The 20797-nt window shown below is 32.5% G+C and overlaps 1 protein-coding gene across 1 annotated transcript in view; it reads left to right on the top strand.

Moving 5' to 3' along the window:
- Epc2 (enhancer of polycomb homolog 2) overlaps positions 1–20797 on the top strand; it is a 136666-nt gene that overhangs the window by 96912 nt on the left and 18957 nt on the right. Inside the window, exons 3-7 of the mRNA XM_027937980.2 lie at positions 1307–1452; positions 11187–11393; positions 15876–16024; positions 16750–16882; positions 19008–19199. Of these exons, the coding sequence (XP_027793781.1) occupies positions 1307–1452; positions 11187–11393; positions 15876–16024; positions 16750–16882; positions 19008–19199 (827 nt within the window). The remainder of the gene's footprint in view (positions 1–1306; positions 1453–11186; positions 11394–15875; positions 16025–16749; positions 16883–19007; positions 19200–20797) is intronic.

The following is a 20797-nucleotide window of genomic DNA, read 5'->3' as shown; positions in this document are numbered from 1 at the left end:
TGTAAATAGACATAATATCTTTGTTTATTTTTTATGTGGTGCTGAGGTTCAAACCCAGTGCCTCACATATGCCAGGCAAGCACTCTACCACTGAGCCACAACCCCAGGATGTATTTTTAATTGAACTAAATATTAGTTTATAATTTCCTGCTCATATTCCAAAATAGCATATTAGATCTTACAGCATATTTAGATCTTAGTCTATGTGATGAATGAAAGATGTCTTCTTACTGTGTTTGCATCTATCTAATTATGAATAAGGAAAAGGCTTTTAATGTTTAAAAGTCACTTACACTTAGTCTCCATTAAAAATCTTTTGCCCAATTTTGTTAAGTTTCTGGCTTTTTTCTTGGTAATTTTAAGAAATCAGCCCTTTTATGTGTTACTTTTTTTTCCCCCCTGTTGGTTCTTTGTCTTTAGACTTTATTTGTTAAATTTTGTATGCAGAAATTTTTAATTTTATTAATATAATCATTTCTTATATCAGTTCTGTGGTTTCTGAATTTGTTCTTGTTCATACATTTCCCCCTCGTTTCCTTATAGTATTTTTATGAATTTTATTTTTTACTATAAAATCGTGTTGAATATATTATTTATTGATATTAGAAGTGGTGTAGGAATTCAGATTAATTTTTTTTAAATAACTAGTCTGCCTATATCAACACCTTGGGTTTTTGTTTTGTTTTTTAATGGTATTAGGTAGGGATAGAACCCAGGGTTGCTCTACCACTGAGCTACACCCGCAACTCTGAATTTTTTTATTTTGAGAAAGGGTCTCACTAAGTTGCCCAGTGTGGCCCTCAACTTCCAATCCTCCTGCCTCAGCCTCCTACTTCAGCCTTCTGTGTCATTGGGATGACAGGCACACACCAATGTGCCCTGCAGCTTTTATATATATATAAAATGCTTTGCTTTTTATCTTCAGTGGTTCAAAACATAAGCTATGTACATAGGTTTATTTCTAGATTCTTAATTTTGTTTCATAGCTTCTCATTATGCTACCAGAACTACCATGTTGATTATCTTTTTTGTAATTGCTATTATAAATTTTATCATGTGATCATTTTTTAAATAAGAAATTAATTTCTTAATGTTTTTACTCTTAAATTTTAAATCATATGTAAAGCAAACTATTTTTTCTTCCACTGTGCAGTTAGCTTCTGAAACGGATTTTTAGATATCTGCTCACAAACTCTTTGGTCAATACATATAAATTTAGGAGTAATCTGTGGTCAAATGTGATAAAAATACCATATAACTTCATTATTTCTCCTGAGTTTGAATAATATTTTTTTTTCTTTTCTAGCTTTTAATCTAGACAACGAGCAACCAGATTATGATATGGATTCAGAAGATGAGACCTTATTAAATAGACTTAACAGAAAAATGGAAATTAAGCCTTTGCAATTTGAAATTATGATTGACAGACTTGAAAAAGCCAGTTCTAATCAGGTACTGTACCATGTAAAAATGTCTCTTTCTTTCATATATTTCAGTTAGCACCTTTATTTTACATTTTCTTTAAATCTGAGTGTTTTGAATTTCATTGTCTCTTGAATCTCTTTCCTGGGCATCCTAGAATTTTTATTTACAATATTCCTTGGACAAAATATTTAAGCATAATTTTCTTGAATAGGAACATTTAAGAGTAGTGTTCTAGCTTTTTCCTGTATGGATAAAAAATATTCTCTTACAATGTCATAGTATCTTCTTGATCTTTCTAATAAGAGAGTATTTTTGATGCTTTAGCAACTGAATTTGCTTGGTTGTGTCTCTAAGGCAAGCATCAAATCTTGTTCAATTGCTCAGATTTATATTAAGGTATTCATTAAGGTATTTCATTAAATAGATTTTAGTTTTAATTACTTGTATATTACTTAAGTATTTAAATTAGGAAAAATTATTCACAAAGTAATAGAGAATTTTCATTACTGAGATGTTCCATATGTGGCACAGGGAATTTAAAGTGATATTGTCTGTCTAGAAAACAACCTCGCAGCACGTGTCAGGAACCTTAAAATGTTTACACCCTTTGCCATTTTTGGGAATCATTCTCAAATGTAATCAGAGGGCTGAGGATATAGCTCAATGGTGGAGCACTTGACTGCCACAAGGACCTGGGTTCAGTCCCTAGCACTTCAAAAAAAGAAAAAGATGTGACAGATTTTTGAACAGGAAGTTAAGAATGAATTTTTAGTTGACTCTAGAATAAAATACATAATACTGCCATTAACAATCATGATTTTTGAAAGGTGACTAAGCTGTAGGAAATGGTTCCATAATATAATACTATATTTCAAAAACAGGATATAAATTGTCTATGTGGAAAACACTGAGGTTTATTTAAAAGCATTTATATTTGTACATTTAAGGAAAAAAAGTAAGAAAGTACAACTAAATGCCAACTATGTTTGAAAATATTGGTGATTTTTAATGTTTATTCTATTTTTGTTTTCTAAATTTACTATGATAAGCATGTATTATTGATATTGTAATTAAGAGTTTTAAAATAAACTTTTTAAAAATAATCTTTGGTGTACCTGTGTGGTATATTGATATGCTAATTGTTAATTAAGAAGTTATGGATACAATGGAGTTTCAAATAAACTTTTTACAATAGAGTATAAGAACTTTTCATCAGCTTACTTATCAATTCTCCTTGTTCTACAACTTAAGGTCTTTAAATCCTTAAGGAGTTATCAACTCTTCAGAAGCATTTTCCAAACTTTTCCATTGGAAAATTAATTGGCTGCATATTTAGCCTTTCTGATAGGCTTCCCCCCAGATCCCTATTTTGATGGAAAGTAATATCCATTGTACTATTAAAAGAAGTACACTTAGAAAATTAATTTTGTAAAATTCAGCTGATTTTTGAGGTAATATAACTTGTTTTTTTTTTTTAATTGGGAACTTTTTTAAAATTAACAAATTGATACTTATAATTAGTGGTCATAGTTTTCCTGGGATTTGGTCACTGCCATCAAATGATAGTTTCTGGTTGTTCTAGATGGGAATTTTCCTAGCAGATTAGGCCACAGCAGCCTTTTGGTATTTCTGTTATTTGCTCAGAAATTACTCATAATTGCTCAGAAATTATTCATGATGGCTGAGATTGTATCATCAAAAGCCTTCAGCTTTCTGTTCTATAATTTGCTTTCTTAGTGCCTAGGTGAACAAGACAAGTGATAACATTGAATAGGAAGATGACAAAAAACCTGCCTTTATAGAGCTTATTATCTAAGTTGGGGCAGGATAAACAAAAAAATGTAAACAGTACAGTTAACTGAATATATAATCAGCACCATTTTATTTTAGTCTTCTTTGTTACAGGTTTCTAGGCCTTGAACATCTAGGTAGGTGCAAAGCGTGAAGCATTTGTTTCAGGCAGTGGGAAATAAAGGTGAAAGTTTTGTCAGAGGAACGGTCCTGTTATTAGAACCAAGAATTAAAGACACCAATGAGCTGTCTAGTCTTCATTCCAAAATCCTGCTATAAGAATTCATTAATCACATTTTTTCCTTTTTTGCGGGGCTGGCCCTAGTACCAGATCCCAGGGCAAGGAATCAAGTTTATAGTTAAACTAATATTTATTAGGTTGGTAGAGAAAGACATCAAAGACAGACTGAGGCAAACCTTCTACCTCCATCATTCTGAGAGACTATTTCATTGAAGTCATTATTGAAAATTCCTGTTGCCAGATTTTATGATTGGGTTCAGTCTCCATCTAAATATCTCACAAGTTTTATATATATGTTTTTTTGTTTTGCAGTGCTTGTAAGCATACCAAGCTAAATGCTCTACTGTTGGGCCCACCTTTATCTTGAACTACACCTTTCTTTTTGGTTTTGCCTCTGTTTGTTTTTTTTAATGATTTAGTCCCTTGTTTTCTTATTTTTTTTAAAGACAGGAAAAGCACTGGATGGTTTTATGTATAATTTAAACTTAAATAGTTAGATATCTTATTTCTCATGACCATACTTTTTTGCTTGCTGACTCCTTTTCATTTAAGTCCTTTAAACATTGAAGTTTGAAATTTTGTTCTTATTGTTATTATTATTTGAGTTTTGGCATAAAATCATCCCTGAGTATTTTTGTCGATAGAATAATCCATGTACCCTTGTCCTTGACCTCCTTTTCAAGCTCTGGGATTTTTTCCCCCTCTTTTGATGCTGTCTGATGGTTATCTCCATCTGGATGGTTCACAGACCTCTCAAGTTAAACCTTTCCAAAACTGAATTTACTGTCTTATCCTAGATAGTCCTATATTATCTTGCCAATGACCCCCTAAACTCCTAATCATCTGGATTTTTTAATCCCTTTCCTTCAATCCCTAAATTTAAATAGTTATCAGATTCTTTTTAATATTAAAAATGAGTCCATTTAACAAAATTGGCAAATGAATGGTAGATAAAAATAGATAAAATTATCAACGTTAAACTTATTAAAGTTGATCATTGTGATTATAAAAGAATATCTCTATCCTTAAGTACATACTTTAGTATTTAGGGAAATGTATCAGGAAAAAAATGCTCTGTTTATGGAAAAGAGCACAGGAAGGAGCAAGTATGCACACACAAATGGATATAAAAGCTCACAGTGATCAGGAATAATGGAGTACCTCGGTAATCTCAGCAGCTCAGGAGACTGAGGGAGGAGGATCACAAGTCTGATGCCCACCTAGGCAATTTAGCAAGACCCTGTTTCAAAAAAACAGGGTGGGGCTGCGAATGTAGCTCAGTGGTAGGACACCCCTGAGTTTAATCCCCAGTACTGAGGGCAAAACAAAAACAAAGCTAACAATAAATGAGCCTAGGTCTAAAGGGTATTTGAAATAATTTCTAAATAAAACAATTACTTTTTTAAAACTACAAGCCCCTTTAAATGTCATTCTCTCATAAAATATTTTCTTACCAAAACATTGTTCAACAAATGGACACTTTTAAAAGGTTTCTTTCTAAAACCCTTGATTTATAAACCCTTGCTATCACCTTTCTAAACTATGGAAAGCCCTATTTTTCAGGCATTTTCTACTACCCTTTATTTATTACACATTCCCATAGAAAGACTTAGTCTTTACTCTCTATCTTCCATCCCCCCTCCCCAAAACAGAATGCTCTGCTAACACCAATTAAGAAGACCACCAACCACGAGTTCCATAATTTTCCTTCCCTTCTACTTGCATACCACATTTATCCTCTTATAGAGGCATAATCCTAACCCTTTTCCAACTCTTAATTTTCTCTTCTCTCATTTCTTCAGTCTTTGTCTATACCCAGTAATGTGCCCAAGGATCTCTATTTCCAAAAGAATCTTTCACTTATTCTCATTTTTGGATTAGCCACATTTGGTTTTTCCTTTGTTTACCTTTCACTCATATCACAAGCCATTTCAGTTTACTGAATTGCACTCTTTTTAAAAAAAAAATTTTTTTTTTTTTTTTAAGTTTTAGGTAGACACAATATATCTTATTTTGTTTTTATGTGGTGCTGAGAATCGAACCCAGTGCCTCACGCATGCTAGGCGAGCACGCTACCACTTGAGCCACATCCCCAGCCCTGAATTGCACTCTTTAAGGATACTAAAGGCCTCCTACTTGCATCTAGGAGCCTTTTTCAACCTGTATTCTAATTATGATCCCTATAGTTGACCACCTCATTTTCCTGTTTTTTTTTTTTTTTTTTCAATCTCCTCTTCGATTGCCCCTCTCTATGTTATATGTTGCTATTTCCTTTGGTATCTGTCTTCAGTTTTTATTCTTAAGCTACCAATAGCTTGTTGCTGGTTCCCAAGATTTGACTCTTGGAAACTTTCAACCTTAGCAAATATTTCAAATTCACATTCCCAACACCACCTACCCTTCCCTCAGGTTTACTTTCTCTTTCTTAATGGCATCATCATCTTCTGTTCAGTTGACCAACCTTGCACTTCAATTATCAACTTTTCGATCCATTTCCTCCATTTTTATTATATCTTACCTGGACCACTGCAATTCTGCCACCAGCTATTTTATTAAAGACTAGCCTCCTTTCAAAAAAACAAACAAAACCTGTAATGGTTTCCACTATCTATAAAGTCCATATTCCACCTGACTCTAGGCACACTGAGCTTTTCACTGATACCTAATGTACCATGCTGCTTTATTGTTCCCTCTGCCTAGAAAGCCAAGTCCTACTTTTCTTTTTCCTTTATTTTTTTTTTCACCCTGTTTTCTACATTGGGGATTAAACCCAGGGACACTTTACCACTGAGTCACATCCCCAGCCTTTTAAAATTTATTTATTTTGAGACAGGGTCTTGCTGAGTTGCCAAGGCTGGCCTCAAATTTGCAATCTTTCCTCAGCCTTGTGAGTAGCTAAGAATTAAGGATGTGTGCTACTGTTCCAGCTCAGAACCTACCTTTCTAATACGTGGTCTTAGTAAACAAGGAATTTACATCCCAAGATGATCATTTTACTAAATATTTGAAGTCATTTGATAAGCTCCACCTTCACAAACCAAAAGAGGAATTTTATACTAACTTCTACTATACTTCTTGGAGTAAGCCTGTAGCAGCCCTGTTTCTTGGTGTCATATTCATGGAGACTGGAAGTAGAAGGGAAACTGGAGTTCTGGATGGATTTTTCCCAGAAAGACTCACTCCTAAAGCATTATGAGTAGTTAGATGTGTTGATCTTTTTGTTTTGTTTTTGCCATTGAGTTAAATACTCCTTTACACTGCTTTTTGCAGCCTAGGACTTTATTCTGCATTTGGAGAATTCTCGGTGTGATGAATCTTGGTGCAAAGCAGATTTCTGCTCTCTAGCCCATAGGAACTGAAGGTACAGGAGCTAGGCACAGTGATTCATGCCTGAATCCCAGATCCTAAGGAGGGTGAGACCAGAGGATCCTTAAGTTCAAGGCTAGCCCAGGCAATTTGGTGAGACTTTGTTTCAAAGAACGAAAACAAAACAAGGTAGAAATGCTGAATGCTCTTTCCTGATCCTTTTTGCATCCAAGGCACTGTTGCCTTGTGTTGAGGGTACTATTACATGACCTGGGCTTTGCCAATTAAAATCACTGAATTTGAATTTAGAGCCTCTATTACAAAAAAGCAAGGACAATAGAGAAGTCTCTGATAGTGGTTAAGAGATTGGCATTACCAAGGCAGCAGGAGCAGCTGTTCTAGTAAATCCCCATACTGTTTATGCAAAACCAGCAGTGGATTTCACCATTAGATCAGTCCCATGGCTTTAATTTTAGGTACTGCAGATTCTAAACCTGATTTCCCAACACTTCCAAAGATGTTGAAATATTTAGTATCTTACCAATAGATTTCTTTCTCTTGATTACAATTAGAAACCTTGGCTGATATGTTTCCAACTTTCACTGTACTTACAAAGGTTAAAGTAAAGATATCCAAGATTCGATATAATAATCAAGCAGTTTTTAAAAAAAAAATCATACAGCATCTTAAGTGTTTACTTGAGATTGCATTATTAATTAAGCTTGCTTTTAGGCAGACCCCAAGCAGATATACCCAGTGTGGCAGTTAAGAAAATATGTTTTTTGTGTACTGTTAAGAATGTGTGTGCTTTTTTATATGGGAGAGGGTCTCTCTTGTTGTGTGTGTGTGTGTGTTTCTTTGTTTGTTTTAATTTGGAATATAGTGTCTTTAAAGGGACTTGTTCTTTACTACAGTTTTCAATTATTTATATTTTGGGGCATTGTTGTTGTTTTGGGGGACCAGGGATTGAACCCAGGAGCGCTTAACCACTGAACCACATTCCAGCCCCTTTTGTGTTTTATTTTGAGACAGAGCCTTGCTGAGTTGTCTGGGGTCTCCCTAAGTTCCTGACGCTGGCCTTGTACTTAGATCCTCCTTCCTCAGCCTCTCAGCTGCTGGGTTACAGGCCTGAGCCACTACACCCAGCAAATATTTATATTTTAAAAATGAAATTTGGTCTACATCTTTTGAAGCAGTCACAATGGATCCTGCCACATAATTCAGTTTTAAAACTTACATATTAAATTGTAGTATGTGTGTACATGTATGTTATAATTGTGCTATGTAGATTTAATGAAAGTCTAGTCTGATTTGAAAAATAATTTGAATTTAAGGTTTATATTTTTCATTTCAGCTCATTTAAATGTTATTGTCTTATCCAGACTTGTTTTAAAATTTGTATTATGAAAATATCAGAGGGTCATTCCTGTGACTGCAGAGGTTGATTTCAGCATGTCAGCAATCTATCAACATTCAGTTAGGAAAAAGTTTTCTCCTAAATGGAAGACTAAAAGAACTCTTGGAAATTTCTTATATCTTTGAATATTATTCATAGAATTGGAGAAACTTTATCCTAACCATCTTATCATTATGATTTCATTATTCCATGATCTCTTTGTTTCCATGGGTTGGCAGTATTAAGAATCAGAAAACTACAATGGAACCTTTGAAGGAAAAAATGAATTAATAAATAGATCCTTCTAAAGTAGTCATCTCAAGCCTGGTGATAAGTGAAATAATAATGAATTTTAATGGATTAATGTCCCTTCTCTATGAAAAAGAAAAGGATTTTTAAATTTTTTTAATTTTTATTTTTATTTTTGGTACTGGGTATTTAACCCAGAGGCACTTTCCACTGAGCTATATCCCGAGCCCTTTTTATTTTTTATTTTAAGACGGGGTCTCACTAAGTTTCTGAGACTGGCCAAGAATTTGCAAGCCTCCTATCTCAGTCTCTTGAATTGCTGGTATTACGGGTGTGCATCACCGCACCTGGCAGGAAAAGGATTATTTGTGGCATTTGTCTTAGAATTTAAACAGGTGTTTCCCTTTTTTTGATTTGGGCATATGTGCCTGTAAAAAAAATAGGGCATGATTTATGTTTGAGTTCTTTCCCAAAGACAGGAAGACTATAATTCTACCAAATTTTTGTTGTTGAACACGTTTCCATTTTCTGGAACTTTGGTAAAGGAATTTCTCCTTGAATATTCAAAATATATAAAAAAATATATATATTTATTTCATTGAATGTGATGTTTTCTCCTCAGATGATAATTTCATTGCACTGCATTAATGTCATTTGAATATATCCAGTATTAACTTTTAAAGTCACATCACAACTTCATTTTGTCAATTTTGGACTGCAGTCATTCATTCTTAAGAACATAATGTGAAAAGTGATTATTGAACCCTTTTTAAATTTAATGTAAATCCTTATAGTTACTTTACTTTTGTGCTTGGTAGTACTGTTTAGGCTATTGCACAAATAATAAGCCATCAATTTTGAAAGAAGTAAAATGGTAGAAAAGCAGTCATTTTCTAATACTGAAAAGAAATGCATGCACTCCTGGTTGTTCTCTCTCTCCCACCTTGTAGCTTATTGCACTGAGTTCCAAAGTTCTTATGTTGTCTTATTGATTAATTTGATCTTATCCTACCATTATTGCCATATTATAAGTTTCTTTAGGTAGTGGATTTACCTTAAAGCTTTTTCCTTAGTTTTTCCATAACCTATAAATTAATACTTATTGATTATTAATTCTACTTTTTCTTAATTCACCATTTTATAAATTAGAAAACACCAGTTTTCACCTGTGGTTTATTAATTTGTGTATTAAAAATGTGTGCATTGAAATTGCTAGGCAATTCAGGGGTTTTATCTGTTAGCAAAATAAATAGTCCTTGTTTTCATGAAGCTAGTACAGTTTAGAAGAAAAGCCCAAAAAAGTAGGATAGTGTTATCACCCCATATCCACGCCTTGCTAAATAATCAACATCAGACTACTTTAGAAATATTAAATTTACTTTAGATTCTTTTTGCCAGTTAGATGGTTTCTACGACTTTCTAGTGGTTAAAGTAAGCATGTTAAGTGACAGAACTTATTATTATTATTATTTTTATTTTTTTTTTTTGGTAATTTTTATCTGCAACTGGTTCTTAACCCAGTCGAATTAATGTTGTTGTCATGATAGAGATGCAGTGATACTAGCAGGTTATCTTAGCATAGCTAAAGATAAATTTTACAGAATGTTTAAAACTAGATTTTCCCACAAAATAAAAAGTTGCTGTATAACAGCATAAAACCAGCAATTAACTGAGAAAATACAGTTAACGCTGGACAGAAATAGTAGGATGTTTAACTGCAAACTATATATTAAATTCTTACTAGTTGTGATGTAAGGAGGGTACTTAACAAAAGACACTGCAAGCTGGAGCAAGGACCACTAGTGAAGGAAAACTGAGCAGATATTTTAATCCCACCATGCCATGCAGAAGCATAGGAAGTAGTGTTAGTTTGGTAATACTGTTACATAAGAAGCTCATTACTGTTCTCTGATTAGTGGCAAGATTTATCAGAAGCATAATGACCAAACAACTGAAACACATGCAGGATGTTTCCCTGGCCCTTCAGAGCACAGGAGAGCTTCTAGTGATGCTGTTGATGCTCAGTTTGAGGTAGAATAGATCCAGAAAGCTCAACTCTGGGCTGGTGGTAGAGCACTCGCCTACCTAGCATGCATGAGGCCCTTGGTTCAGTCCTCAGGGATGCAAAGAAATCCTACATAAAGCCCAATTCTTAATCTACTCCTACCCTTGTAGATTTTGGGGTATATAGTACAGTTTCAGAGAACTTCAACAGTAGAAAGGCATCCCTTTAAAGGTAATGTATGGAAATACTGGTTCATTGCATAATGCTGAAATTTACAGAAATATGCTGTTTTTCCTTTATTCAGTTCCAAAATAGGCATATTATAATAATATTTGTTGTTTTGACATTATGTAAAATGAAACCTTCTGTATCTTCTGGTTGCTATTGAGAACCAAATAGAAGCTACTTAGTAGGCTTGAAAACTAGTAGACCTTAAAATATGTAGAATCATAGATTATCAAAATTTTGAAAGACCCCAGGTGTCTTCTAGGCCAAGACTTACCTAAGGCATAAATTCAGTATAGTCTTCCTAACTATTACTTATACATTTTTCTTAAATTGTGGAACTTCTACCTCTCGACAAAATAATTAATTTTTAAATAAATCTCCTCTAACTGTTGAGACCTTTGTTAGGTTGAATTGAATCATGTCTTTACCATCATATTATCTGATCATAACTGTTAGAATGGATCACATGTTTTTCTGATAACTGTAGTTCAATTTTGATTTTTTTTTCAAACATTGTAGTTGGTAATGTCTTGTTTTTCATTTAGCTTGTAACACTTCAAGAAGCAAAACTGCTGCTAAACGAAGATGATTATCTTATTAAAGCTGTATATGACTACTGGGTGAGAAAACGTAAAAACTGCAGGGGGCCATCCCTCATTCCTCAGATAAAACAAGAGAAAAGAGATGGCTCTACCAACAATGACCCTTATGTTGCCTTTCGGAGGAGAACAGAGAAAATGCAAACTCGAAAGGTAATGTGCAGATTATATTTGATTGAATGTAGATCAGTAATAATTTAAGACCAGTAACTTTTTTTCCTAATAATTTGAATAAATTTGAGTAATTTGAACATGAAAGCTAATAACATTGATAAACTTTATGTTAGAAATCCTACCCTTTATCTCATCTATTGACCATTTGCTTTTTGGTGTTTATGTACTACCTACACCTTTCATAAGGTGATAGTATTTTAGGCTTGTAGTTGAAGTAATATGAAGAATTTTGTGTCCTTATGTATCTTACAAATTTTGAGTTCTTCGGTGAATTTTGCATTCTGTCATTTATCTGTTCTGTTTGGGAAGTTGAGAATTTGAAGTAATACTGCTTTTCCTTGTTGGTCACTTAGGAGCTTACAATTCCTTTAAAAACGATATTCTAGTTCTTACAAGTAAAAATGAACTTTGGTGCCTCTAGCTACTATGGGGTCATGGGAAGTAGGGAAATGTTCATTTTCAAACCAATCCTGGCAGCAGTGGGATCTTTTTCTCCTTTTCTTAGTTGACAGTTGTGTTAGATTTCAAATTGATGGACTTGTCCCATCTAGCTTTCAGTAGCAGTGTGAGCCAAAATTCTAAGTAAGAAAAATAGGATCTCACACTTTGGACTGATATAATACAGAACAACACATTTCTTATAACTTATATTTCTTATAATTTACATTTCTTATAACTTAACAGTAAATACTACCTGGTAATACATTCTCTAACATCACAAAGAATTGGGAACATGTAAATGTAAAACCATGAAGAATTATAATTGGAGGCAGGGCATTTTCTGTAGATTCTTGTTACTCCTAACATTGAAAGCTTGTCTTTGTCAGCTGTTAACCTAACAGCTGTGAAGCATAACAGCTGCCAGAGATGATATATTTTAGGAGAAATTCTCCTACTGGTTAGTTACCAGAACTTTCATAACTCTTTCTTATGGGTTTGATTTTCTTAAACATCACAGAATGAATTTCCCAAGCATAGATGACATTTGCTAACCCAGGCTGTTTCCAATTTGGCATTCTAGTAAGGGAATCTAAGATATTTATGAAGACGTTACACTTTGCTTAGAAAAGAATAAAATTTGATAAGTTCATAAAACTACAAATGTGGACTATTGGATGCAAGGAAGGAAAGGTTTATCTGAACTACCAGTTGCTTTTTAAAACAATATAATTGATTTAGATGCTTTGTAAACCATGAACTGTTAGCAGTGTCTTTTGAGGAAAATGTATTGTTGGACTTCTTTTAGTGAGTGAAGATGAAATATTTTTAATTAGCAATATTTATTGGTATTTAAATAGCATTTTAAAGATTAAAATATGGTTTATTCTTTCTAATTATTGTATATTGAAAATTACTGGTAGCTGTTTCTTATGCTTAGGCACTCAACTGTTGTGTGATTACAAATTTCTCCTTACTCTAAATCCTACCCTTTCTCTTGTTTTCTTATTGTTTGTTTTGTTTTGTTTTTATTTTCATATTCCTCTGAAGAGTGGTACATTTTCTTTTTAGTGTTCTTTGCTTTTTATTTCTCTGTTTTTACTCATAGGTCCAAAGACTATTACTCTGTCCTGCAGTGTTACTAGTTGAAAATGTTTATGTGTTTCAGAATGAAAAAGTGAGGAAAGCACTTAATAAATAATGCATATGCTCTACCTGTTCAGATGGTGGGCAGGCATTGGGATATGCAGTGAATGAATACTGCTAACCAAGGCTCTGTACTTATTTCATGAACTTCAAAGCACTTATATAGTTGATACAAAAAAACTACTGAAATATTTTTTGGCTAATTTTAATTTTAATTCAGTAAACTAATATTTAATTCAGGAGTACATAGTCATTTTTAATGAGATAGTCTTAAGGAACTAGCATGTGTTAAAGTACTGATAAGTCCTGAATCAGCATATACATTTAATATGTTTAACTGCACAACTATAACTTTTAGTGCCTATGCCTTCTCTCCTCCCTCTCCATGGCCCTGAAGTGGTTCCCAGTTCGGGCCTCAAAACAATCATCTGTGAATCATCGCTGGTTATAAAAAGATCTGTAGTTAATTCTGAAATACAGTAGTTTGAGAATCACTTCCCTGGAGATTTGACAGTAGGTACAGAACTATTAACTAGAATAGGGAGAAAAGAGTTGGCCCAAAGAAGAGACAGTTGTGAGAAGGGATTAAGCATTCAAATACAGAGAAAAGGGCCAATTTGAGAGAATAGAAAAGATGTCATTATGAATTCATGATTTTTAATATTGATAAAACTAGAAACAGATATGTATTTGGTTAGGTATGTACATACATATATTTGTACATTTATTTCCTAGGTCTGTTCACTGAGAGACTATAGAAGCAGTGATACCCAGTACAAAAATGGGTGTACCTAGCATGCATAGGACATGATTTTTAATACTGAACTCCATTGAAAGGAACCAGGGCTCCTTATGAAAATTGGTTGATTCCATGTCTGGCGCTGGGAAAATAAAAAGATAAGCCTGAAAGAAATGTGCTGCTGTACCAGAAAATAAAAATGTGATTGAAGAATGTTGGAGCCCCATCAAAAGGACACAGGAGTCAGGTTGAAGGGGGACTGTACTGATCAGAGCTGGGAAAGTTTGAGCATCGATATAATTAGCAACGAATTGTAACCCTTAGAGTAACCCCTGAGTCCTTAGAGATATACTATAACAAGTATAGCAGCTATACTTACTGCTGTAAAGGACAATACTGGGACAAATATGAATAAAGCCTTGGAATTAAGATTTTTATAGTTAATTCCCAGTTCTTGATATTTATGCTGCAATGATATATGTGTATATCTTTGTTTTGAGAAAAAAACATACAAATGGGGGCATTATGTTCAACTTTTCTTGAAAATTTCAAATACACTACCAATTATATATGTATATGTTTATATATGTCCACATAAATCAAAGGTAAAACATTAACTTGGATAATCTGAATGAAGATATATGGGAATTACGTGTTGTATCATTTCAAAATAAAAGTTCTTTGTTTTTAAGGAGTAAAAAGTACAGGACTGGGGAAAGGAAAAGTTAGGAAGGGTAGGTATTTGGGCCTGAAGAGAACAGGAAATGAGTAAGCCTAGAATCCAAGAATACTTTTTGAAAAGGAGGGCAGTCTTTAAAGGTTCTAGTGCACTTTTGAATTTTATTCAGTTGCCAGTGGCATGTAGCCTTACACAATGATTCACTTTTGGATTCTGTACGTTTGTCATTAGTTAAAAACCAGGGTAGAGGGCATTTGCTATACCCTGCACAGAGTAGGCACTTTAATATTTGCTGTTGATAATGTTAATTTTTAATTCACTATATTGGAAGAAATTATTGATCCAGTTTTATGATTGTTCTTTTCTTTCTTTCTTTTTTTTTTTTTTTGCATTTCCTTGAATGCAAACTTTATTTCTTTAAAAATTTATTGGAGCATTATACAATTAATGGGATTCCTTATTGCATATTCATACATGTGCACAATACATGATGGTTATTTTCTAAATGCAAGAAACTATACACAAAAGAAAAAGTAAAACTTCGAGTTTCTTTCAATTCTTATTTTCTCTTTTATAATTCTGTTTTGAAACCTCGGGCACTCTTTCTTTAAGTTCTTTCTAATGTCATTCATATTAAATTACTAACTCAAAGATGAAGTGATTGCGTAAGTGTCTGGACACAGAGATTAAAGAGGGGTAGTGGTCTGTTTTAACAGTTCCACGCCCTATATAAAGTAAATACTCTGAATATTTGATTTAACAAAATAGTTTACATGAATAGTAACTTTATATGCAAACAGATGATGCTAATTATAGCTGAACCTTCTGTAGTTATTAAACAAGGCTTTCATTTTGTAATTAAATTTAACATCTTATATTTGATGTTAACAATAGTTAACAACTAATTAACAATATTCTACAGTTATGAACTTTTGCTAAATCCCTTTTCTACTGTGTTACTATGTTGAAACATGATAATACCATTTCTTGAGATGCATATTCTTCATACCTTGAATTATCTGAGTTTCTGAAGTTAAGCTTTGATTGTTGAGCATTGCTCATGTTTATATTGGCAGAACTATTTCTGTCATTGAAAAATACCTTGCTACAATATGAATGATCTGTATTTTTTTGATAAAACTCTTTTTTGTTTCAGGTGGATGTGTTTTGAAGTTTTATTATTGGAATTATTGCTTCTATGCCATTCAGTATTTTCAGTGGCCACCAGCATTTTTCCCCTGAATGTCTATTACACAATAATTGCTTATATTTTCAGAGTTAAATAATTGGGTTGTCTTATATAGTTGTTCTTTGGATGATTTTTAAATATTTTTACATTTAACATTTTTAAACATTTGCTTTTATAAGATAAATTTGGATCTGATAAGATTTTGTTGAATGAATCTAGAAATGTGGATAATTGGGTTAATTATTCTTCTAAAATTGTTACTTTTAATAGAATCGTAAGAATGATGAAGCCTCTTATGAAAAGATGTTGAAACTGAGACGAGAGTTTAGTAGAGCCATAACAATTTTGGAAATGATTAAGAGAAGAGAGAAAACAAAACGAGAATTATTGCACTTAACCTTAGAAGTTGTGGAAAAAAGGTAATATTGGGACTGTTACACCTTTAGCCAAATGATGGGCAAAGTGTTAACAAAAAAATGGAGAAGGGGTACTAAGCTTTTTGGTAATTCTTACCAAATTTCCTTTTTTTTTTTTTTAAAGACTTGTAGCTACTAGTTGTTTGTTTTTTTAACTAAGTTCTTGGCAATTTGAATTGCCGATATGAGGGATTTTGGTGTATAAAAAACTGATTCTCTAATAAGCTTAATTTTTGGCAGAATAATTGAATTTTATTTAGAAAAGAATCTAGAGATCATTTTGTTCTCTATGTTCAAGTTTCTATTAAAATTTATTGGAAATGAATGTTTGATTTTATTTTCTAACTAGGGAGACAAAATTTTTTGGTTCTGCTCTTTTGGAAATGTGTTCTCTGATATATTTTCTTGTGTAAATAAGTGGACTAAACTGAGCAAAATTTTATGTGATTCTTAAAATAAGCATTCTAAACTTTTCCTGGTTCTTTGATAATGCAGAGTGTATGAGAAATTAATCACGTGTACTTTAGGTATTTTTGTGTTTGTTTTTTGGTTTGTTGCATTTTTATTGAACCCCAATATGAGATCCTTTGTTTCTCTAAGTTTTCTTTTTAAAAAAGAATCTTATTGTTAGTTCTATTTTGTTAGTTAATTGAAATGTCATGTTTTTACTTTAATGTTTTTATCGTTAAACTATGGAACATTTTCTAATATTTTGTTTCCTTTTCAAGATACCATTTGGGAGACTATGGAGGTGAGATCCTTAATGAAGTGAAAATCAGTAGATCAGAAAAAGAGTTGTATACCACTCCAGCAACTCTTCATAATGGAAATCATCACAAAGTCCAAGAATGTAAAACTAAGGTAAATATTCTCTGGGGAGAAATTATGTATGGAAATGATGATCAGATAACTATTCATTTCTGTAGTTGTCTACAGGATGTCTATAGGATGTCTACAGGATATCTATAGGATGGTTAAGGAAAGTCATTAACATCAATTTAGTTTTTACTCTTTGCCCAGCACTTTATACGAGTTTTTACATATATTTTTGGCCCATTAAACCTCACAACAATCCTTTGAAGTAGGGTTTACCTCTGCATGACTTGAGTTCAAGCCTCCCAAGTACATGGCTTTCCAACATACCGTCTTATTTCACTGGAGAATAAAGGTAATTATAGTCTAGTTATTGTCACTAGCCCCACCAAGTTCTGCATGATAGTGGCAGGCATTAAAATGTAAAATTGAAAGCTTTCTTCATTGAGATTATTGGGAGTTATTCTTGTCATCATTGTCATCATTGCCAAAATCTGCAGTTATCACTTTACCTACCTTGAATGACTTTAAAAAGTCCTCTAACATCTGGATCCAAATTTCCTCCTAATAAGAAAACTGTACTCAGTGATTATTTTATTCTTAAATTAAATAATTATATTTATGTAGTACTCATTGGTACATTAATTTTTTAATTGGGTTATATAAAAATTAATAAAACCTTCAATTTTAAGGAGTTTAAATTTAAATAAGGAGATCAACTTGACCTTATTCTAGCAAGATGTTAAAAGTGACTTAGAGTGTTTGTGGAAAATTCATCTTTTACAAATGTACACAGTCCTTGTTTTTCATGAGTTCATTCTTAAAGGTCAAGGAAGAATGTGGAGCATGAAGATTTCCTCCTTTATTCAACTCATGTCAATTCAAATACCAGGTTCTTATTAATCACAGGCATCTAGCCCGTCTACAATTCCCTTTAAATTTTGCTTGTCTTACTAGCCGAAAAGTTATCAATGCCACAAATGTCATTTTGTAAGTTATTTTTCAAAATCCATTTTATATCAATCAGTGCTTTTCCTAGGTATGCAACTGTTAAGCATTAGAATATGAAAACTCTACCCCATAATTACTGATAGAATCAGCCTTTATTGTAAGCTGAATCTTATTTTAGATCTTCTCTAAGAATACTTGGCCCATTTAAATACTGATTTTACAGATATGGTTGCATCCATACTTTAAATTACCCCATTACACATAGTTAAATATTTACTTTGTCACACATCCCATCTTAAAATATCAAGAGTTTCTAGTAAGTTGGTGTTTACTTTTTCTAAATAGTTATACCCTTTATATAAAATAGTTTATATCTGTCTAAATACATAATCTGCCACTCAGGCAACATTTTCATTGTGTGCAGTTTTTACCCTAAACTAGTTTTGACATTTGGACTACATGAGGAAACATAGCTTTTTTAAAAATTTTACACTTTGATATTGTTTATAGTTTGGTGTCTGATAGTCATTTAAAATTTTTTAAAAGTGTTATGTACATTATTTTTATTAAAAGAAATGCCAGTATGTTAAAACATGTAGAAGCAGAGTTGCTCTGTGGAAGGGAGATGGGGGCTAGAAACTACCCCATCAATCAGTCCCTTTTCCAGATGGCCTCTCAGGTACCTCCCCAGAACCCTGGTGTACTTGAGAACCATTTGATTTTTGTTCAGTTGAAGCAATAATTACATATTCTAAAAAGTGAAGTTTTTTTTCTAGTTAATAAGCTTGTTTTTCTCAAAAGATTACCATCTAAAGACATTTTTTAAATTAGAAATAATTGCATAAATAAATTAATGAACTCATAACCTCATTCAAATTATTTTTTAAATAAGTTGTTTTCCTCTTTAATATAGTGGATTTATATAAGAATTGCATTCAGATACCTTTTAAACATTGGATTGCATAATAGAGCAATATAAAATTACTAATAGCTTTACTAATACAAAAAGCAAACAAATATCATAATTAGTTTTCATTATAATTTGCAGAAAGTAAATCATGTTTCAATTCATGATCACAAAGTAATTTTTGCATACTAAAAACAGTAAAATTATCTCATGGATAAAAATGTATCTTTTTCAAAGAGCAATATAATTTTTCATGATTTTATTCTAAAATGATTTTCATTTCTTCCTTTTGGGGGTAAATCATCATGTAAACAGCACCCTCATCATATATCTTTGAAAGAAGAGGCTTCTGATGTTGTTCGTCAAAAGAAGAAGTACCCAAAGAAGCCTAAAGCAGAGGCTTTGATAACGTCTCAGCAGCCCACTCCTGAGACATTGCCTGTGATCAATAAGAGTGACATTAAGCAATATGACTTTCACAGCTCAGATGAAGATGAATTTCCACAGGTGCTTGTTTTAAAACTATTTTAAAGACATTTCCTCTGACTCTTTTATATTGTTTTATATTTAAAATATAACTGACATTTTAAGATTTCTAATGCTTGCTTTGTTAACCTGTTACAGCATAAACTTTTTCTTCATTGTGTGTTTGTGTGGCCACTAAAATAGTACTTACTTTTATTTTCCATAAGTTCAACAGGATTTCTGTTGTGGAACATCAACGTGGTTTTTAGTTTTTCCTTTTGTAAAAATTAACAAACTTATCTTTTGTATTCAAAGTGAATTTTCAAAAATGGAATTACTGATCCAAAGTGTATCAGTATTTTAAGACATTTAAACATAATCATGAGCTAGGGATATAGCTTAGTGATAGAGCACTTGCCTTGGCATGTGTGAGGCTAGGCTGTGAGTTTCATCCCCAGTATCACAAAAACAAATAAACATGATTGTAAATATTCAACTATGATAATTCCCTTTTTACCATATTCTACTAGCATTATATTTTATGATATTTAAGTTGTGCTAATTGCTGGGTAATAGGTATTTGATTCTAAAGATTTAGAACTGATTAAAGTAGTAACTTATGAAAATATATGTTTGGATATTGCAACAGCTTTATAGCAAAATATTTGCAATTACAATTTTTAACTTTATTTTCACAAGTGCTATTCTTAAAACAAGACATTTAGTTTACATATTAAAGGATTAGTTTTTTCAGAAAGTGAATTTGGTTTAGCACCTAGTTTAGCAGTACCCTCTCTTTTCCTTTCCTTTTTTTTTCCCTATAGGTATATATGGTATAAAAAACTTGAAGAGAATTCTGTAACAGATACCTTGAATTCACTATCAGTTTTATCATATTGTAATAGTTTTGCTTATTTTCTTTAAAGGCAGTTTTGTAACGTCACAAATATGTTTAGAAGCAAGACTATTTCTAAAACCCTTTATTACTGCAACCATTTAAAATTCAGATGTTTACATACAATGTAAAATGTGCTCCTTTTGGCTATTTTTATTTTTAGTCACTGCATAGTTCATATTTCATGTGATAGTAACAGATGCACATAGATGTGTTTAAATTTGTGTGTTCTTCAGAACCACTTAATGAAACGGGTCATACTTGTCAGAGGATAGTACAGTTAGGCTAAGGCAAAACTTTGAATAACCATGAGACATTGATTATATGACTATTTTGAAGGAGTGAAGGATTCAGTATCCTATCAAATAGTGGTTTTTCCAGATCTAGAGAATAGTGAAAAACTGTAAGCAGAGAATACAGTTATTAAAGAGAACTGCTAGAAGTTTGGCACCACTGGAGCACAAAACAACAGAAGAGGAGGAAAGGGATTAGAGGAATGATGCCTGCAGTAGTAGCCAAATGGCAGATGGCCTCTATCTACTTATATTATTGAGTATTTAAAAATTTAAGAAAATGACAAGGTTTGTTAAATATATGTAGAAGAGTATTATATCGATAGTGCAAATGAGAGCCTACAAATTTTTTTTTTACATTCCTGTCCTATTAAGAAGGATGTCATAGGATAGTATGACCTTCTATAAGTTTTTTTCTCCTGTTGTGACACTCAGTCCATCCAGCCTAAGAG

This window comes from Marmota flaviventris, chromosome 11, assembly GCF_047511675.1.
Source record: "Marmota flaviventris isolate mMarFla1 chromosome 11, mMarFla1.hap1, whole genome shotgun sequence".
In the NCBI taxonomy this organism is placed as follows: Eukaryota; Metazoa; Chordata; class Mammalia; order Rodentia; family Sciuridae; genus Marmota; species Marmota flaviventris.
Note: the sequence above shows the minus strand (reverse complement) of the source record. Positions and strands in the feature narration are given on the sequence as shown.